At 39.2% G+C, this 21759-nt stretch overlaps 1 protein-coding gene across 2 annotated transcripts in view; it reads left to right on the top strand.

The window, feature by feature from the left end:
• The window catches only part of SEC24B (SEC24 homolog B, COPII coat complex component), a 36129-nt gene that overhangs the window by 5891 nt on the left and 8479 nt on the right, over positions 1-21759 (top strand). The window contains exons 2-16 of one of the 2 annotated variants that reach the window (XM_083571017.1): positions 2108-2818; positions 4700-4861; positions 7418-7522; positions 11140-11220; positions 11890-12068; positions 13899-14074; positions 14603-14705; positions 15181-15307; positions 15959-16068; positions 16314-16426; positions 16974-17092; positions 17739-17794; positions 18632-18838; positions 19169-19292; positions 20674-20832. In XM_083571017.1, coding sequence (XP_083427143.1) covers positions 2108-2818; positions 4700-4861; positions 7418-7522; positions 11140-11220; positions 11890-12068; positions 13899-14074; positions 14603-14705; positions 15181-15307; positions 15959-16068; positions 16314-16426; positions 16974-17092; positions 17739-17794; positions 18632-18838; positions 19169-19292; positions 20674-20832 — 2532 coding nt within the window. The remainder of the gene's footprint in view (positions 1-2107; positions 2819-4699; positions 4862-7417; positions 7523-11139; positions 11221-11889; positions 12069-13898; positions 14075-14602; positions 14706-15180; positions 15308-15958; positions 16069-16313; positions 16427-16973; positions 17093-17738; positions 17795-18631; positions 18839-19168; positions 19293-20673; positions 20833-21759) is intronic. The other variant, XM_083571018.1, reaches the window with a different exon arrangement.

The raw sequence follows: 21759 nt of genomic DNA, 5'->3' as shown, positions 1-21759 counted from the left end.
GTAATTAGACAAAATTTATATGTTCCACACATCTTGGGTTTTGTTCTAGAAACAGAGTTGGAAGGTACCTCAAAGGTGATCAGTCCAAAGGCCATTTTTGTTCTTTCTGATGTTGGACTAAGTCCCTGGTGGGGAAGCTCCAGCCCATGAGCCTAATAAGGCCTGAAAGGCGGTTTCCCCTAAAATATGGTTGTGTGCCCAACACTGGATAGCATATGTTACGTCAGGTGTGGGGCAGGTAAAGATGTGATCTGTATTGGTTGCACAAGAGAGTTCCCATTGGGAACTCTGTAAAGGTAAAGGAACCCCATTGCAGCCATTTATTGGGGCTGCTTTCGGTGCTGAGCAGCTGATGGGCACTTTGATGGGGCCCCTTTTGAAGTCTGGTCTCCCTCTCAGTGCCCAGCACCCAATGGATGGTGAGAGGAGCTCCTTTTAGGGTGGTTTCTCAGCTGCTTGATGTTGATACTGACATCTCACCTTCGGAGCTTGCTCTTAGTGCTAATCAGGTGATGTATGCTAAGATGGATCTCAGACTGCAATTTCACAACCTCTGTGATAAGCAGCAGATCAGTAGTATCATAATCATTTTAGCCAGTGTTTTTAGCTACCATTGGTGTAAGGTGACCTTTAAAGTACTTTATCTTAACCTGTACTAATGATCCTTATTTCTCTAGTTATTCAGTATGTAATTGCTGGGACTGACACTGAAATAAGTTAGGTGAAATCCCAATTTCTAGGTTCTTTTAGTCAGATAAAGATGAATTATGGCTGCAATCCAGTATACACTTAACTGGGATGTGTGCCCTGTTAAATACAATGGGACTCAGTAAGTTTGAGAAATTCCATGTGTGAACTAAGCTTATGTTACTAGTACTGCTAGTAGTATGATTGGAGAGAGGGCCATAGCTCAATAATAGAGTACATGCTTTGCATGCACAAGGTCTGGTTTACCCAGGCAGGGCTGGAAAAGAGCCATTTCGGAAACCCAGTAAGAGCTGCTGCTCATACTGAACTGAAGGGACCAATGGTCTGGCTCTGTTTAAGGTAGCTTGTCTCCTAAGCATCACTTATAATTAGTATTGAGACTATCAGGAGCATGGTTTCTGAAAGGAGGTTAACAATATTAGAGCCTCATATAAATATTTACAAAGAGGTCACTGTCTGTCACTGAGTAAGTCCTATTAAAGTTGGCATACTTGTTTCTGAGTAAATTATGCATAAACTCAGATAACATCATGTAAATTAGCAGCGGGTTTAGCTGATCTTCATTCGCTCTAATGGACATGGATACAAGTCATAGCTGGTCACTGTTATTTTACAAAGCATACACATAATCATGGTTGGAAATTACATATTTCCCACACCCAGGACAGAGCCAAGCTCACCAAATACCCCTAGTCTAGCTTTTTATTTGTTTGTTTTAATTTAAATATTTATACCCTGATATAGGTTTTTATGTCACTCTGGCTCTTCTGTGCAAAATAGGATGCGGAATTATAAGTATACATCTCTGGTTCTCATTGCAAGATGGCCCAGAATCATAAGCTGCCTTTGGCACCCAGAATAGCTAGCTGAATTGCACTATCTGCTGTCTTTCTGGGAAAAGTCTTCACTGCATAGATGCCATTCTACAGTATAACATCAGTTATATATAATACTGTTTTTGATACACACATGTGACACATGAAGTTTCAGTCTAAACTGCTTTAAGGTTTACTACTTGTGTAATTGCCCAGGTTGTTGCAAAAGTGTGTGTTTGTAACATGCTGCCTGCATTGTTACTGCATGGACGTATTCCAGATGAGTGAATGTATTACAAAATGTTACATTTTTAAATGTCATTTTCCCCAGGTTTTTAGGAAAACTGAATATTGTTATGCTTTTATGTAAACCACTCTATTTTTTAAATATGTATACTGTAGTTAAAATAAATAATAAAAAGCCACTAATGATTTTTAAGAGGTGTATATCATGCCTTTTAAAATTTATTTTTTAAACACTTTATGTACCGCATAACTACCATAGTTTCTTAAGTGGTTTGACATCCTTTAAAGAGATGATCCCTACAACTTTAATATACTGATTTTTCTCCCTTTTCCCCCAGGTCCAATGCAAAATCAGATGCCGTTCTCCCCTGGATATGGATCACATCCTCAGAACTATAGTGCTCCATCAGGACACTACTCACAAGTGCCCAATAACATTATCCCTTCGCAGCTGGATAACCACTATGGTGCTGATTATTATTCTGCCCACTATTCAGCACAGGCACAAAATGTTAATGCATCTTCTATGACTCCCAAGATGTTGAGCATGCAGGGATCACAGTACTTGTACAATAGAGAACCTCATATTGTAGAATCATCTGGACCTGTCCCAGGAATGGTTTCGTCAGCGTCCCAGTTACATACCAGCATTTCACAGTCATATTCCTCGTTTGGTAGTCCCTATAGTAATTCAACCTTGCACTCTGCCAGCTCTTCAGTTCCATCTCAGGGATTTGTTGCTCCTTCTGGTCCCTATGCCACACCTGTTGCCTCTAGTGCTGCTTATCCTAACGTTTCATATCCTATGTCTGTCGGCAGTCCATATGGGCAGGTGACTGCTTCTCACAGCATACCAGCTTTTGGACATCCAGTAGAGGCAAATGCTTATTCTTCCAGTCAAAATAGAGCACCACCTGCAGGGCAGCAGAGGGTTCCTTTGAGTCAAAGTTCTGCAACATGGTCTGCCCCAGAGCTCCAGCTGGCTCAGAAAAATCATAGCGGAAGCTTTGCAGGATCCTTGCCACAAGCAAGCAACCCAACAGGCACAGGTATTGCACAAAGAACCAAACTGGATGTGACACTGTACATTTATCTATTCGTTTACCTGCACCATTCATGTTTTTAAAAAGGTTGGGAGGGGTCTACTTTTTACAACAAAAGGGGTGTGTTAATGAAGAGAGCTGAATCCTACCCACCACCTTCCCTCACCAAGCTCCATTACCCCAAGCACTTTTCCATCACTTTCCCCCTTTGCTTAAATAAAGATCCTTTTCCCCATAAGTCCAGGCTGAGCTACACAACCAGATGTGCTGTAGGAGCATGTTCTGGTTTGTGCAGCATGAGAGTACTGTTTAGCACATACTTACAGTCATGTTTTTGAATTTGACTGCTTCCATACAATTAATTTGTATTTTTTTGTAAAAAAAAAAGTGATACTAATAAATCATATTGCCTAGAATAGACAAGGTATGTATTACAGTGACTTGATCGGTCCATATCTGAGCATGTAAGAAATTCAGACAGTGTTAATTTTAATATATAAGCAGCAATCATTTTTAGGAGCACACAAATTACACAAAATCACTAAAGCATGGTTCCTTTCAGACCCAGAAGAGGACAAAATGGGGTCAGAACAGGGCATGCTTATTTATATGTGCTTCGCCAATGTGCACAGGGACTAGAGACTAGTTCTTTGTTTTCTTAAGTGCTTGTCCTCAGTTCTATGTTTTATTTCTCTTGCTCCCTCTCATATACATATGTGTGTGTAACTGTAGGGTGTGTTGAATTTTTCAACTTTCAGATTCCAAAAAAGTTGTAACATGCCTTGGGATTTGAAAAGATATTTTGGTTAAATTAATATAATTTAGGTTTGCTTGGTAATTAAAATGTGTGTAAAGTTGCATGGAAATCACTAAAAATGATTGCCTAATAGAGTCATAGATTCTACTTGGCAAGTTATATTCCGTATCACTTGAAGTTATCTATTATCATTATTGTTATATATTATTATTATTATTAAGAATTGCATGACAATTTCAAAGGTAAAATTAAATTTCCTTTGTTTTCCAAAAGCCAAGGAATTGTGCTTCTTCATCAGAAATAGACTTACCAAGTGAAATTTGCCCAAACACAAAAATAATACACCCAAAATGTTTTAAAGATTCCCCCCCCCCCACACACACTGAGTAAATTTGCAAGAATTAAGTTTCACTCCCTAAAATGACATGCCCTGGTATAAGTAGTAGCAGCAGTGGTTGTGCATACTGATGCTCAATCATCACCAATCTTTCTGTTTGTTTAAATCTCAATCTAAATAGTGATTTCCTCTCATTAGAAGTGTTTCATTTAGCATAGTAATGCTAGGAAGATTGTGATTTCACCTGTTAACTCCTGTTGAGAAGGCTCACTTTATTTGGCATGCATCACATACACTTAATATAGAATTGTCATGGCAGTTTGGCCAGCAGTTGACAGTATTTTTCTCAATCCGTATATATCCATGTGAATCTATATTCTTGCAAACTGAGAATAATCATGTACAGTGGTACTTCGGGTTATAAACACCTCAGGTTACAAACACTTCAGGTTACAGACTCCACTAACCCGGAAGTAGTAACTCGGGTTAAGAACTTTACCTCAGGATGAGAACAGAAATCGCGCGGCGGTGGTGGCAGCGGGAGGCCCCATTAGCTAAAGTGGTACCTCAGGTTAAGAACGGTTTCAGGTTAAGAACGAATTAAGTTTGTAACCAGAGGTGCCACTGTATCTGATAAAGTTCTGTGCCTCAGTAAATCTGTTAGCTACAAAACTTTCATTGCTGCAGCAGATTTACATGGTTTCAACTGTGAAAACCGTTAATCAATGTAACTGTTGCCAGTTACATTTCAAAATACAAAAGTGCATTTCCCACTTTTTGGTTCATATTTCAGGGTCACCGCATCTTGTAAACCAGAATATTCAGCATATAAAACCTGCCCAGGGAGCGTCTTCAGCTGTTACTTCTTCAATAAGAACACCTGTTGTGGAAAAGACAACGAAGCCCACCACTTCCTCTTCCCTTACACAACCATCTGATCCTTTGCTTCAAGAAGGTATAAAACTAGAAGATGAATTAAAGTGTCTACATTTTGAAATTGCCCTACAATTTGAAATTAATGATTTCTAAAGAGTTCATTTTTCTCGGTTTTATGTGCTCATCTATCCCAGTGCAAGTAATAATTTAATATTAATTCTAGCTAGCACTTCTGTAAGATTTGGCTCTTGTTACTGTGTTTATTTATATATTAAGATATATTGTGTTTTATAATGTATACACTCGCACTGTATGCAAGCTGCTTGAGAAAGCATCTTTACTTTTGCATTCTCATTTCAAGGTGAGCACAGATTCCATTTGTATATCTAGAAAGATATGTGCAAGACAACCTACTCAGTTGTCAAATTACAACTGCAAGAGGCAGAATCATACTTTTCAAGTAGGAGCCTTTTACAAGGATGATGGATGTATGGTAAATTTACAGAAATATAGTCGAAATATATTCAGAAATCAGTAGGCTTGGCTGAATGTGAGCCTTTTAATGGGAGCTCCAGGGACCACCACATAAAGCTTTAAGAGATTGTAGCCAGTGCTTTGGTAAATAATAATAGTCTGACCTTTCAAGTTTCTGAGGGAGAGGTATTGATAAGACAGCTACAAAGAATGCTGCTATACAAGTCCTACTATGTCTTAAGAAGGTGCTGTTTTGATTTTGGAGATTGTAATGGTGTGGAGGGGTGGAGAGCATGGTAATAAATGGCTTCAAATCAGTTAGGGATTTATAAGTCTGTATCATTACCTTATATTGATATGAAAGATGGAAGGGGACCAGTGTACATCACTGGTGTAATGTGTTACTGGCAACCTGTTCTTAGTATTGGACAGACCATGGGATTCTGCAGCAACTAAGACATCCAAACAGATTTAGAGGGTAGTATTTTTAAGTCACCTCTTTGCCTTAAAGCACCTCAGGTGACATACTTAATTCTGTAACTTGGTGTCAAGGTTTCAAAGGTATGAATAGTAATTCAGCCTAAATCTGAGAAAAGGGGGTCACAGGGTTTCTTTTTTGTATTCTCCCTCCCCTAGTTTCATTTGAGGTCAGAATGAGTTCATTGTGAGTGACTTCGGTATGTAGATATAACAGATGTGCTGTCATAGCTTAGATTGATGTACCAATAGTAGAAAAAATATTACCAACTTCTTAATTCCTCCTTATTACCACATTTATATTATAGTTGTCCACTCTGTGTTTTAACTGTGTTTAAATTCCTTTCCCATCCCCACATCTAATCAGCTTGATTATTTGCAAGTTCACTCAGGAGCAAGTCTCATTGAAGTAAGCACGGCTGAACTGTGCACGTGTTTGTGAACTTAACCCTGGCACGCTATAAAGCCTTTGTGTTATGACTCTTACATGTACTACTCATGTAGAGACTAATACGCTGCAAATGTATTAAGGTATTAGCTGAAGTTTATTTTATTTGTAAATCCCCTACATGAAACGTCCACAATAAAAACAAATTTGGATCCAGTACAGATACAGATTGAGATAAGAATCTCCATTTAAAAGGCTTGTTGAAAAAGGAAGGTGTTTGGTAGGCATTGTAAAGGCAACAGATACTTTCTGATACTTAACAGGAGGGATTTCCAAAGGGTAGGTGACACCACACTGAAGGCTCAATGCCTACATCATATGGAACAGATCTCTTGAGAAGGTGCTATCTGCAGGCCTCCTGCAACATGCAGTCATTGGTTGGGTATATGAAGGTTGAGACTATCGTTTAGGTATCCAAGTCTCACAGTCTCAAGCTCTATATTTGTATAGGTTCTGCTAAATGAAAACTGACTGGCAACAAAAAAGTATTCTGTTGATCTTAGAAGCACTTTAATAATACCTTTGTTTTATGGATATGCTTTTTGCCAGCGGTGTATATATTCATTGTATTTGATCAAAAGGTTCCATTCTATAAATGGAAAGAGGTTCTGTGACCAGAAGTGGCATTTCCATTCACTTATTGTCAGTTTGTGAATATAAGTAACTTTTCATAGAGAGAGAGTCAAAAATTCATTTAAAGTGTGGCCCTTTATGTGGAGCATCGATGACATCATTTGGAAGTTTAAGTTGTGTGGATTAAGGAAAAATAACACTCATTAAGTATTAGTACTTTTGAAATTGATATTAGCACTATATGCTAATGATAACTAGTGAAATCTGTTTTTTCCTCAATGGGCAATTAATATCACGGTGTCAAAATGTGAAATCCACCCAACTTTTTAAAAAAACGGGTCTCAAAACTACTTCAACTACTTAAAAAAATTCTCTGACTTAATTAAGAGAGCTGTTTTACTATCTCTGGAGGATGAACTGTGTGTTCTAATTCTACTAAATTTCTTTGTCTACTGCTAATTATTAACCAAACTACTGCAATAAAAAAGTCTGTTTTTCCGTAAAGACAAAACTTTCCTGGTATGGATTGGGTAACTCACTTTTCATGTTTGGGTGTCTTTTGTAATGCCTGGTTTTGCTGTCACTTAACGCTCTGATTTGTGCTTTCAGTTTCTCACCTTTTCTGTGTGTCTGATTCTTGTATTTGTGCTTTCCACTTCACAGGCATGCAGTATGGTGGATATGTTAATAATCAAGCTAGCTCTCCAGCAACTCCCTTGTCATCAAGTTCAGATGATGAGGAAGAGGAGGAGGAGGATGAGGAAGCAGGTCTGCTTTAAGCTTTGCACCAGTATTTCTCACTTTCATACCCAATTTTGATAACATTTATTCCATTCCCTGAACAAAAGTACATAACACTAAGTATCCTGATTCTTAAACAGTCTAAATAATTGAAGGAAAAATGCATTGCATTTGGTATGCAATTAAGATTTACTCAGAGTAGATCCACTGGAATTAATTAACCTAAATTGGTCATATTAACTAATTTCAATGGGTCCGGTCTGAGTAAAACTTAATTTGATGACTAGGAGTACAGTAATATGTTCAACTAAACTGGCTCAAGCAGTTTAGAGCATTACAACTCTTTTTTTATTCCATGGATTATGGAATACCACTCATTAAGGAGTAATTGGACACTCATCAATAAAACTGTTGTTATTTAAAATTGCAGTTGTGGACATGTATAACATACTGCATCCAGATTGTCCAATGATATTCATTTGTCCTACTATAAACATAAAACTACCCCCTTTATTGTTTAAAAAACTACAGTATTTTGTCATTCTTCATGTGTGAGAAAGTTACAAATAACCAAAAGACAGAACACAGAAATACTTTTTGAGGCCGTTTGTTGTTTGTTTTCTTGCGCAGACAAACATTTCCTTAACATACCTCCATTATGGTAACATATTTGCGAAAATATTTTGTTTGACTCTCTTCCTGTTGCAATGAATATGTAGTGCAGAAATTTATTTCAGATTTAATAAGTTTTGGTTAATTCCTTTTTTTTTTAAAAAAAAAGGACCTGGAGATGCTTGAAACCAAAAAGGTTATTAAACTTCAAACTACCAAAGTTATATTGTGGTATATAGAATGGCATGCATACTATTGAGATAGCTGGTAATTATGTTGACAGTAATTTCAGTAATAAACATGTTGTTTCAAAGTCTACATTTTTTTTTAAGTACCACAAATTAATAAATGAAAAAGAAATGGGTTTATTTTAAAATCTGGGAAGTAGTGTTGTCAAGCTACATGTGTACGGTATGCTGCATGTGGTGCATGGAAATATTGAAAACATGAACAGATATGCCTTCAATAATTTGTCGATGGTTTTGTAACTTTTCTTTGTTGCTGATGCTGAACATGGATTTTTCAAATGGTATTTCTCCTGTATTAATCCACACAAATACATTCCTCATTTCAGTATAGCAAAAAAAATGTACTTCCTGTCATTGTCCATTCTCTATTTTATTGTTATACAGTAAACCCACAACTTACACAGGGGTTACGTTCCAGGGATCCCGCCTAACGCCACAATCACATATAGTCAAAACACATTGGGTTCAGTGGCAGGCAGGATTGCCAAAAGTTGTTTTCCCCAGAACCCCACCCCCTTTTAATTTATTGATATATATTTGCCAAGTGTATAAAGCTGAATGTGCATGAGTTAAATGTGTGTAAGTTGCGGGCTTACTGTATATGGCGTCACTATAATGTAGAGTTCTCAGTTCTGCATCTTAATGTGGCTTGAAAGTTTTTCTGGATGAAAAAGTAGACTCATCACTTTGCTTCTACAGTTGATCCATCTCTGTACAATCCATTTAAAGCAGATTAAAAGCTTAAAGCTAATTACTGTATTTCAGGGCTTTTCTAGAGGCATTCAATCTCCTGAACATAGCAAATTAGGAGATACTCAAGCAATTCATGGCTTAGAGAAAACTAAATAAGAAGTTTTAACATTGGCATCTGTATGATTAAAACATATTGAGCTGCTTGTTTTTAAGTTTTCCAATGTTGTACATTTTATCTACTGTATTTTTCGCCCTATAGGATGCACTTTTCCCCTTCCAAAAATGAAGGGGAAATCTGGGTGCGTCCTATGGGGCGAATGCAGGCTTTCGCTGAAGCTTGGAGAGCGAGAGGGGTCGGTGCGCACTGACCCCTCTCTCTCTACAGGCTTCAGGAAGACATCCGCAGCCTAGGCAGCCCTGTGGGAGTTCCCGCAGGGCTGTCTAGGCTGCGGATAGCAGCCTGCTTCCCAGAGCGTCGGACGCCCTGAAAGCAGAGCGCCCGGCGCTTCGGGAACACATCCGCAGCCTAGGCAGCCCTGCGGGAGTTCCCTGCAGGGCTCCCCACGCTGCGGATAGCAGCCTGCCGCCCGGTGGGCGGGGCGCCCTGAAGCAGAGCGCCCCGCGCGCCGGACAGACATCCGCAGTGTGGGGAGCCCTGCAGGAGTTCCCCACAGGGCTCCCCACACTGTGGATAGCAGCCTGCAGCCCGGCGGGTGGGGCGCCCTGAAGCAGAGCGCCCCGCACGCCGGACAGACATCCGCAGCGTGGGGAGCCCTGCAGGAGTTCCCCACAGGGCTCCCCACACTGCGGATAGCAGCCTGCTGCCCAGTGCGCGGGGCACCCTGAAGCAGAGCGCCCCTGACGCCGGGCAGACATCGGCCAGCCCCACAAGCTCGGAGGACAGCAGGGAGGCGCAGCGCCGCCATCCCGCTGTTCCTCGACCTGGTTCGGTTTCCCCGACCAGCTTTTGGGGGGGAAATAAAGGGGGAAGAAATTTCCTTTATTTCCCCTCAAAAAAACTAGGTGCGTCCTATGGGACGGAGCGTCCTATGGGATGAAAAATATGGTATGTCAAACTTCAGAAGCAAATGGCAAAAGGGTCATGAAATGCAAGAGGTACAGTCTTGGACATTAATATCCAAAGTTCAAATTCTGCATAGGAAAATTCCAAACATTACAGCAGGCATTTCATGGCCTTTCGGCACCACTGTTTACAAATTGCTTTTTTCTCTATACTTTCTTAGGTGTTAGTTTTTCAGCATGCCATAAAGGTACAGGGCTGGATCCAAATAGAAAAGGAATCTCTGGCTCCAGTCTATTGTGTGTGTGTTTAACAGACTTTAACTTAGCTGTTCTTCTGGTATATATCTCACTGAGTAAAATGGGAACCTTGTGTGAGTGTATTTAGCAGCTGTACCCCACAAATGTGTGCTCCTGAAGTAGACTGTTCAGATGGAGTCAGGAAGCAAGAGAATTTGCAGTAAGCAGGAACCCTGGCATCATCATCAACATTATTCTCCTCCTCATTTATTGATTATTAAATTTATTCATTGGTTTTTACAAAAAAAGTCTCAAAGCGACTTATAAGGTAACATAAAATATGCAGAATCAGAATATCAAATAAATTCAAGGTGCTTCCATTAAGTGCTGAGAGCATTTCTTTTCCCTCTGCCTAGACTCTTCTTACAGTGCCTCCAGCCTTTTGTTTATGCTTGCAAATGCTTTAACTTTGAAGTAGAATTGCTTCCAAAGTCCAGCAATGGGAAGTCAGGATATGTAAAATGAACTATAATCACCAAAAGCTTCTGAGGTTATTTTTTTCTTAATTGGAGTTTGTCCAATTGGAGTTTGTCCAATTGGAGTTTGTCCTTTATAACTCCCCCCCCCCCATGCATTTTTAGTTCAGTTTGGCAACTGCTATTAACAAAGATTAAGACTGAAATCCTATGTTTGATGAGCATATGAAATTACCACTAAATACTAAGTTCCTAAGGGTTCTTTACAGCTTCTTACCTGGCATTGATAAACATTTCTCAATGTGCAGATTTAATGCCAATTTAATGAATATGTGTGTGGGTTTTTCTCTTCTAGCTATTGACAGCTCTTCCACTACGAGCAGCGCATCTCCCGTTCTCAACAATTATGATAGTCTTGAAGGAGGTGGCTATCCAGGTGAATCATGCTTTTGTTTGTTTAATGTTTATTTTATTTATATTATATACACACACTTATACAAATGCAAGGTTCAGAAGCATCTGTAGTACAGCTTCTATACATTATTTGCTCAGAGTAGAGATTCAAATACAGCACAGGTTTTCATATTGAAAATAAGTAGTTCCAAGTAAAGTATTCTTTATAAAAACACCTTTGACATTTCCCTATATAACATGGGGTTTTATTTCAGATATTTCAGCTTCTGATGAATTAACTATTTAATTCTGGTTGCATTTGAATGCATAAAGTTTATTGGACAACTGCATTCAGAAGGTTAAATATGTAACAAAGTAGATATAATTACTTCATTTTATTTGCAGTCAAATTTTTATTACTACCCTGTTTAAGAATTATTTGATATTTGTTTAATAGTTAAAAATCAATACAAATTAAGCATGGGCTTTTATTTACTCAAATGACAGTAGTTGTGTTACTAGTTACTTTGTTGTTGTGTGTTAAATACTAATTTACAACAGGATATTTAACTGAAGTTCACTTTCCTGCTCTGTTAATTAAAACACTCACTATACTATAGGCACATAATACTCTCATAAGCAACAGTTTGCATTTTGATGCTTGCTTTTTAAAGGAATAAATACTGTATTAAAGCATTGCTTTTCTGTTTAGAGGCACGTTCTACAACAAGTAGTCCAGCTCCTGTTCCCTCAGTTCCACAGACGTCTAAAACCTCTAAACCATTTGGCTATGGGTACCCAGCTCTCCAGCCTGGCTATCAGAATGTGACACCACCACTTCCACCTTCCAGTAACTCTGGATATAATTCTGGATTTCCTCAGTATCCACAGGTTAGAAAATACTCGCTATATTTGATATCATAGTGACAGATTAACTGAATGAGGGAGCATATTTTTTTAAAAAAATTGTACTTCAGTTAAACAGGTCACCAGAGTAAATACATTTATGTTTGTCTATTATTTTGATTCACCTCTCGGTAGGGAGTTCAGAACTGTGTCCACAGGTTACATCAGTACAGTACTTACACATAGACTTAAGGTGGCACTATGAAATACAGTTGAAGAGAAACCAGTTGTCCCAGGCCTACCAAGATGAGAAAATACTAGCTGCTGCTTCAGTCCACATTTTCCCACCTTCTCATACAGCAGGGACCAACCTTGCTGTTCTCCACAGACATGAATGTGACTTGTAGGAAAGATCTAATATATTCAGTCAAGGAGGATGATTAGTCAGTTTAATTGCTATTCTTGTAGTGGAAGTGGCAAATCCTATTGAAAACAAATGTGGCACTTCATGGAAGTTGGATTGCAGCCATGACCGGTGAAAATTGCAAAGTTATGGGGCAAAGGTTGTTTTGTTCCCCTTCTTTTCATAAGAAATACACTTTTGCCATGACTGATAATTTGCACATCTTATCTGATTAGAAAATGAGAAGACCGTATGCACCGTATGAGAGCCAGTGTGGTGTGTTGGTTAAGAGCGGTAGTCTTGCAATCTGGGGAACCTGGTTTGTGTCTCCGCTCCTCCACATGCAGCTGCTGGGTGACCTTGGGCTAGTCACACTTCTTTGAAGTCTCTCAGCCCCACTCACCTCACAGAGTGTTTGTTGTGGGGGAGGAAGGGAAAGGAGAATGTTAGCTGCTTTGAGACTCCTTCGGGTAGTGATAAAGCGGGATATCAAAGCCAAACTCTTCTTCTTCTTCACTTGGTTGACAATAAATGGTTAATATTGATAGTTGTTTGTGTTGGTGTTTTTAATGATACAGTGATTTTCTCAAAGCATGTGACTTTCAGACAGTTATATATGAAGATTATGCACTTCCAGTAAAGTCATATGAATAAATACATTCAAGTTCATGTACATTGATTAATAATAATAAGCAACTGTCCTATATTTGTGTGATAGAGTTGTGTGACATTGGGTTGGATCCAATGAAAAGCTAGTGGAAATCTGCTCATTCACTGTAGCTTTGCTGCGCCCTCTTCCCCACAGCTCCCTAGAAAGGGTCAGGGATACATCCAGAATGGCTTGCAATATGGCATGGAGGGCTATTGTGAGAAGAGAAAAATAGGGCTGGGGGGGGGGCTTCTTAAAATACTCCAGAATATCCCTGTAAACATGTCACTTGGTACTCCATGCTATCTTGAATGTTCTTTATGTCTAAGGAACAGATGAGAGATAATTAGCCATGTTGACGAGTATTTATGGGAGGTGGTATCGCACATCTGGAAGGCCACAGGTTTCCCATCCCTGATTTAAGTCACAAATTATATTGTAATGGAAAAGGCTGGTGATCTGCCCAAGATGGTCCCAGACCACTTGTGCTAGTAGACTGATGTTTTTTAAAAGCAACACTGATCCATAGATCACCCCACAGAAGGGGTAGAAGTGAATGTGCCTGTTAAGGGAATCTATCAAGAACCTCATATGCCTGGGTCAGATGCATTGCAGATATGAATTTGGGAGGGGAAGTGGAGACAGGAACAGCTTATGGAATGAGGGGGATTTAAATTATATAGGATAGAACTTAGTGTAGTACAGAACCTTGTAAATAGTTGAATTTGCTTAGTAGGTATTGCAGGGTGGGGAAAATTAGGCAGATACTGTTCAAGCAGCTAATGATATAAAATAAATGCTTCTTTAAAATGTTATTTTTCAGCAATACCCTACAATGAATCAACTGTCAGCTAGTCTTGGAGGACTAGGTATTCAGCAACCAGAGAGCTTGCGACCGGTCAACGTTACTCAGGATAGAAATATTCTGCCTATTGGTCCAATTCCAGCTCCTGTGCCTAATTTGAACTCTGAGCTGAAGAAACTGAATTGTAGCCCCGAGTATGTATAAAGTTTCTAATCTTAAGCATGCTTCTAGACTTGTATTCTCTTTTTATCCATATCTGTGTGTGAGTCAAGAACTGGTATCCTGATTCGATTGTTATGGTATAGGTTTGGCAAACATACATTTCAGGCCTTGCCTTGTAATGCTCACATTTTGCCTCTCTATGAAATGTTGGAAAGTTTTAGCAAATGAAGTCTGCTTCTGTTGTACTCATCCCAGATGCAAATATGTTGACACAAATGGTTCCATTCATTGCAGCTATTACAAATGATGGAAAGTTATGATTGGCTCAAGAACTTTTCACGCTGAGTTTATACAAGTGTTTCTTTTGGCAAGGGTGTGGCTTGTTGCACTGCTTGCCCCATATCAGTGAATCTATGTGTCATCAAACTTTGAATTTTGCTTTTAATACCTGGATACTTGCATGTAGAGATGTGGGTGGTGAATTTTGGTGAACATGGGCCTCTTTGATAGCACAAATGAGTCATAATCTTTGAAACTAACATTTACAATTTCACTTTTAGCTCATTTCGATGCACTTTGACAAATATTCCACAAACTCAGGCTTTGCTAAACAAAGCAAAACTTCCTTTGGGATTGCTTCTACATCCCTTCAGAGATCTGACGGTAAAATGACTTTTTATTCCCAGAATTTTTATTTAGCCAAACTTGAATAAATTAAAAACATCTTTCATATTTTAAAGTTGTGGTTGCAGTAAATAATTGTGAATCAGTTGTCTTGAAACCCAAACACAACACTGGAATCAAGAGAGAATATTTACAATAGATAATTACTGTTTTACATATACACCACTTTTAACTAAATTTACTTATGTGCAATTGGCACAAATTTCAGAAACGCTCACTTAGAAATAAGTGAGTTTAATTGTAGCCTTTATACCCTGATCATTAATAATGGAATTCTTCTAGGCTTAATTTTAATTATGAAAAGAAAATTAAAAATTGAATATATTTTTTCCAGTAGTAATTTTTGAAAAATGCATAGAAAATCTGAATTTGTTGTTTAGGGGTGAAAAATATTATGAAATAACTTCAATGTTTTTCTTCAAATTGACATTTTACAATGTTCTTTATTCCTCAGCAATTGCCTGTGATAACATCGAACACCATTGTGAGATGTAGATCATGCAGAACATACATCAACCCTTTTGTTTCTTTTATTGACCAAAGGAGATGGAAATGTAACCTGTGCTACAGAGTTAATGATGGTGAATATTAATAAAAATGGCACTATCTAAAGGAATGAATGATGATGTACAGCACTTCCTTTGTGAAAGCAAACCACCCCTGGCCCTTGCATGGAAAGCAGCTCTCAAAACATAGGGTGACACAGTCTCCTTAGGGCAGGCGTAGGATTTTTTTTTCAGATGATGGGCTGAATCCTTATCTCAACCAACCCCTGTGGGCCACCTGTCAATAACTTGACATCATTGTTATGTCTGACCATGACTTCAGATTATCTTTCTGTGAGTGCCAGTCAGCTGATGGGTACTGACAAGAAGACCCTTTAATGTTCTTCATTTGGTGGTGTGGGCCTGGGTTCAGACTATGCCTGCAGATGGACATTTTCCCTTTGCAGACTGGCAAGTGGTATGGAATATCCCTATTGTTCCTTGGCATGTGGGGCCTGCTGCCCTAGGGTTTCGGGAAGCTTTTAATGTTTGTTTCGGGAAGCTTTTAATGTTTGATGGATTACTGTATTTTAATATTTTGTTAAAAGCCGCCCAGAGTGACTGGGGAAGCCCAGCCAGGTGGACGGGATATAAATAAATAATAATAATTATTATTAGAATGGTGTGACCAAGTTTAGTATTTTTGCACTCAACAATGGGTAATATATTTATTTTATAATCATTTAGTTCCTGAAGAATTTATGTATAATCCTGTGACACGGTCCTATGGAGAGCCGCACAAACGGCCAGAAGTCCAAAACTCTACAGTGGAATTCATTGCTTCCTCAGACTACATGGTAAGTATGTCTGGAACAAAATATTGGTTAAAATAAATATTTGTAAAACTTTGGGAATGGAGGGTTTTGAATTTAGAATTCACTTCTGCTGTTTTCATTTCAGCCCCTTATCCTCTTTTCAAAGTGTCTATGGAGATGTAAAAAGTGGGGCTCATAGCAATATGCGATATCAAAACTATTCATGATTACAAATAGAATATAAAGGACTTTGTCAGTAAGCTTAAAGTCTAAACTTTAATTTACAGCTTCGTCCTCCTCAGCCTGCAGTGTATTTGTTTGTGTTGGATGTATCCCACAATGCAGTAGAAGCTGGATACTTGTCAATTGTGTGCCAGTCTCTGCTTGAAAACTTAGACAAGTAAGAACTTTCTTGGTTTTTTGTTGTTGTGTGTATTCATGGTCTGGATACAGCAGCCATTGAAATAATTGCCAGTGTGGTCCTGCTTTGATTACATGACCACAGGAGGGGTGTGTGTTCTGGTGCTTGAATCCTGCTTGCTGGTTTCTCACAGGCATCTGTCTGGCCAATGTGAAAACAGGGTGCTGGACTAGCTGAGCCATTGGCCTGATCCAGCAGGCTTTTCTTATCTTGTTGTGTAATAGTCCCATGATTAAGCAGAGCCAAATCATGGGAGCATGAAAGTCATGTATCCAGTCATCTCTCTCCTCCTCCCCCCCTTATTCATTGCAATAATAAACTATTCATATTTTACAAAGCTGTTGCTAACCCCTGTGGGTTAAATACAGAGCTGCACTAGGCTGTATTTGGGGCATATGTTGTCTTCAAGCATTGAAGACTGTCTCTTGAATAATTTTTTTCCTAACATTAGAACAAGTTAAAGGCACAGCAAAAGATATCTGTGCTAAACCAATGCATCAGGGTCATTTTTCTTTTTAATCTTAAGGTTGCCTGGAGATTCAAGAACAAGAATAGGCTTCATAACGTTTGACAGCACTGTTCAGTTCTACAATTTGCAAGAAGGATTATCACAGCCTCAGATGCTAATTGTGTCAGAAATTGACGGTAAGAGGGCTAATTGTCTCAAAAAATGAGTGTGAGATAGAGTGATTCAAGGAGAGGAGACCATATTTAACAGACGTTTTATTGAAAGTAACAAAAAATTAAAAATAGTGATGTAGAAAAAGAAATATAATAGTGCTATGTTAAGTATAATAGAATAATATCTGCCTAGAATTCATTCCTGCAAGATAAAATGAGGGCAAGTTGGTGTGCATTCGACACACTGTCTGGGACCATTAGTAACAACATGAAGAGGTACAGCTAGAAAGGAAGATTGGCGAAGTCCTTGTGCATGTGTGGTGTAGTGGTTAAGAGCGGTAGTCTCGTAATCTGGTGAACCGGGTTCGGGTCTCTGCTCCTCAACATGCAGCTGCTGGGTGACCTTGGGCTAGTCACACTTCTTTGAAGTCTCTCAGCCCCACTCACCTCACAGAGTGTTTGTTGTGGGGGAGGAAGGGAAAGGAGAATGTTAGCTGCTTTGAGACTCCTTCGGCTAGTGATAAAACGGGATATCAAACCCAAACTCTTCTTCTTCATGTACAGAAGTGCTTTTAACTTACATTGCTGCAGCTCTTTGCACCCTAGCTATGGTGTATCCTTTTAAGTACATAACATAAAACTATAATACCAATATATGTTTTCTTCATAGATATTTTCCTGCCAACACCTGATAGCTTACTTGTTAATCTGCATGAAAGTAAGGAGGTAAGGTGGATAATTCACAGAAGAATTAAATCTTAAAAGTGAAGATAATTCTTTCTGACTGCTCTGTCCTTGATTAAACTGCTTTAGAATGGGGATGTTAAATCTGATTTTTAAATCACAGCAGGCCTACAGCATTTCCAGTCCTGCTCCCACATTAGAATTTCTCCTTCAGCTTTTGTTTTGCCTCCTATGACACATTGTGATTCAGAAGAACAAAAGAAGGCTGAGCAGACAAGCCAAGGCCTCTGCTGTCCTTGGAGCTGGACTTTAAAATCAAGGTTCCACGTAGGACAAACATGGAGGCCAGCCTGAGAGGAAAGCAATCTAGATATGTCAGACTGAGATGGAAACTGGTGATGACCAGTGAAAATTGAATAGCGGCAGCCCTTTTCGAAGGCGAGACACATGACTACTATGTGGACAGTAGGGAAAGAGGACAGCCAATGGGGAAGAACTGAATAGCCTTTATGTCCATGATACCAAGGAGGTTTTAGATTAAAGGGTAATGTTTACAGGCTCCAGTTACGTGAAAGAATGTGACTCTGGGCATAGAATCATTTCAGCTTCCTGAGAATCTTGCCTTTCGTTTTTAGAACGATCAAGTGTTTGATCCCAGTGGTTTCAAAGATTTATTGAAATGAATTTATACACAACTTAATATTTCAAAGATCTCTAAGCTTCAGAGTGTGCGCATAATGCCTGCTGGGAATCCCGGAATCCATAGAGAGGTGGCCAAATAAGATTTTTCACTGGCTAATGGTGGGACTTCAGCATTCTTGCCACTCCTAAAAAAAAAGCTAAATATTTCCTTCTAACACTTTAACAATTATTTTACAGCTAATTAAAGACTTGCTAAATGCACTACCAAATATGTTCACTAACACAAGAGAAACGCACAGTGCATTAGGCCCAGCCCTTCAAGCTGCCTTTAAATTGATGTCTCCAACGGGCGGGCGCATATCGGTGTTTCAGACACAGTTACCATCGTTGGGCACAGGACGTTTGCAGTCCAGGGAAGATCCCAATCAAAGATCAAATGCAAAGGTACTTTGGACTCTGTAGTGATTATGGATCTAACAAGCTTCTGTGGTGGCTGGTTTTTTGGGGGAGGGGAATTGTTTTTATAATGTTGTATTTTAATGTTGTGTGCCACCCTGAAAATCTTTGGATTACAGAATGGGTTATAAAAATAAGCGTATCTGATTTGCATTGGTATAGCTTGGGCAACAGGTACTTGACCATGTTGGCTGGGGAATCTGTGGCCTTCCAAATGTTACGTATTACAAGCAGTCTGAATTTTATTTGCATTTTTTTTAAAAAAAATGTACTTGTTTGTGTTGCACTCCCAACCTTATTTTTTTCTTTGTATCCTAGGTTGTTCAGCATCTTGGTCCAGCAACAGATTTTTATAAAAAGTTGGCACTGGATTGTTCAGGACAGCAAACAGCTGTGGATTTGTTCCTTTTAAGCTCACAATATTCTGATTTGGCTTCTCTTGGTAAGAGCTTTTAACTTGCAGAGCTACTTCATAATTAGCATGTGTTGAGAGAACAATTTTTATGTTCAGTTAAAATTGCCAAGGAAAATTCTAAAGCTCAAAAATACTATTTGCTTAGATGCAAATTTTTAATGGTTTTTAATATTTCACCCACACTTCGGAATATGTCAAAGTACTAACTGACTGACTGAACTGTAAAATGGAGATATTTCCATCATGAAATTATGTACTCTTGTTGGTTGGTTCATGACACTCTATTTCATGAGAGCTCATATCCTGTCAGCCTTGTGTAAAGGTTGTACCAGTTGATGCCCCTATATGGGAGCTGATATCATTCTTCAGAAAATGTGCAGAAAATGGTAGCAGGGCCACTGCAGTCATGCAAATTGCATGGGCTGCATGCACAACATACACCCGTACCCCAGCTGAGCTGATTAATGCAACTCTACTACTGTGCAAACACTGGGCGGCTCTGAGGCTGTTAGTGGCCCTGCATACTTCTGGAGGGATTGTATGGGAACAAGCGGCAATGTGAACCAGTGCGTAGTTGACTTGTTTTTTAAAACATGTATTTAGCAAACATACTGGCTCCTTAGGAAAGCGGTCTGCTCACTTGTTCTTTCTTGCCCCACTCGTCTTGTTGCTTCCTTAAGTAAATTATTTATTTCAGTGACACTTCTATAATTCAGTCCAAAATAAGCATTTTTAGGATCTCTGCCTTAGTCTAAACTTAGGGCACTATACAAGTGTAACCTGGCTTTGCTTCTAGAGACACTATGTAACATATGTACCTTGCTTTTAAAAATGGAAAATTGCTTGAAGGTAATTTCTGAAAAGCTTAGAATCATGAAACATAGAATCATAAAGTTAAAGGGACCACGAGGATCATCTAGTCCAACCCCCTGCAATGCAGGAATCTTTCACCCAGCATGGGGCTTGAACCCACAGCCCTAAGATTAAGAGGCTCATCTACCACCTGAGCTGGCAAATGCCATTCTTTTTATGTATTATTTGGCTGGCCTGCCAATCTTCTAAGAAAATACACTGATTTCCTTCATTGTCTGTTTTTACTGGCTTTCCAGAAGCTCTATAAATTCAAATTAGATTTTTTTAAAAACTCTCATATATATTTGGTGTGATAGAAATTACCCTCTGGTAATTTTTAGACTAGACTGGTATAAATCACTTTGAAGTATGCCTTTGAAGACTGTCAGGAAACTACCGTTATTTCAGAATACAACTACAAGATTGCTAAGTGAAACACTAGATGCTTATCTTGCCATTGTTTAAACAGCTTCATCGGCTCAGGGTCTGTTCTCTGCATTGCAACTGTTTTAGTGAATGAATAACAACTTTCTCTTTTTTTCATCCTTGCCGAAAGCTTGCATGTCCAAATATTCTGCTGGATGCATCTATTATTACCCATCTTTCCATCATACCCACAACCCTATGCAAGCAGATAAATTGCAAAAAGACCTTAAAAGGTATCTTACACGGAAAATTGGATTTGAAGCAGTCATGAGAATAAGATGTACGAAAGGTATGGTGTGGTTCTGGTTTATTATTAAATGTACCCAATATTGGTGAAAATGGTAGGATTTGTTTGAGACAGTGTTTTCTCCTTCCCTTCTACCAAAGGTGCTCTTACCAAATCATCCCTCTTTCAGCAACTCCAAGCAAACATGAATGTATGTCATTCAAAAAGTGTGGCTAGGGCAAAAATGGTACACACACTTGTAGAAAATGATGCAGGGCATTTCATCAGAGGAGTCCTTTTTGGGAGGGTGATTCTAGCACTGTAGTAGCAACAACGTAGAAAACAAAAAGGAGAAATGTTCTCTATACTTTGAGGGCTGTGTGCTCTTCATGAATCCATGAATGAAATTTCTCCACCACAAAATTACAGGAAATAGAATATAAGTATCTAATGGGGGGGAGGTCCTGCACAACGGCTGCATTCTCTTCTCGGGACAAGAGAATGTTGCCCCCACATGTCTCCATGTTGGTGTTGACTACGCCAGATAAAAAGTGTGCAGAGCAACATATCTGACTCCTACGTTGGCATAGTTGCCTATATTCCAACCATGCAAAAGTAAGAGGCTTCTACACATGCACACACGTCTCCTTCCAGGAAAGCAAGAGGCATGGTGGCAGTTCAGGAATGTGTTGAGAGTGCAGAGCAAGGCCTTCAATGGGTGTAGTTTGGGGAGGAAGCGTGGTCTACAAAGTGTAGAGTACAAAGGTAGAGAAACCTGGAGGGGCTACATTTTGCCCCTGGGCCTGAGGTTTCCAACCCTGTTCTAGCATATAAATTGTACTCTAGCCTAGGCCCTTGCCCCCAGTATATGCTACGTTGGGTCCCAGAGGGATTCTGAGGAAACAAATGTGGCACTGGTTGCTACAGTGGCCCCCTCTCTCAGCCTTTCCCCCCTCAGTTCTTGACTGAGGTGGTATTAGGTAGCTAGAG

This window comes from Podarcis filfolensis, assembly GCF_964270895.1.
Source record: "Podarcis filfolensis genome assembly, chromosome: 9".
Taxonomy (NCBI): domain Eukaryota; kingdom Metazoa; phylum Chordata; class Lepidosauria; order Squamata; family Lacertidae; genus Podarcis; species Podarcis filfolensis.
Note: the sequence above shows the minus strand (reverse complement) of the source record. Positions and strands in the feature narration are given on the sequence as shown.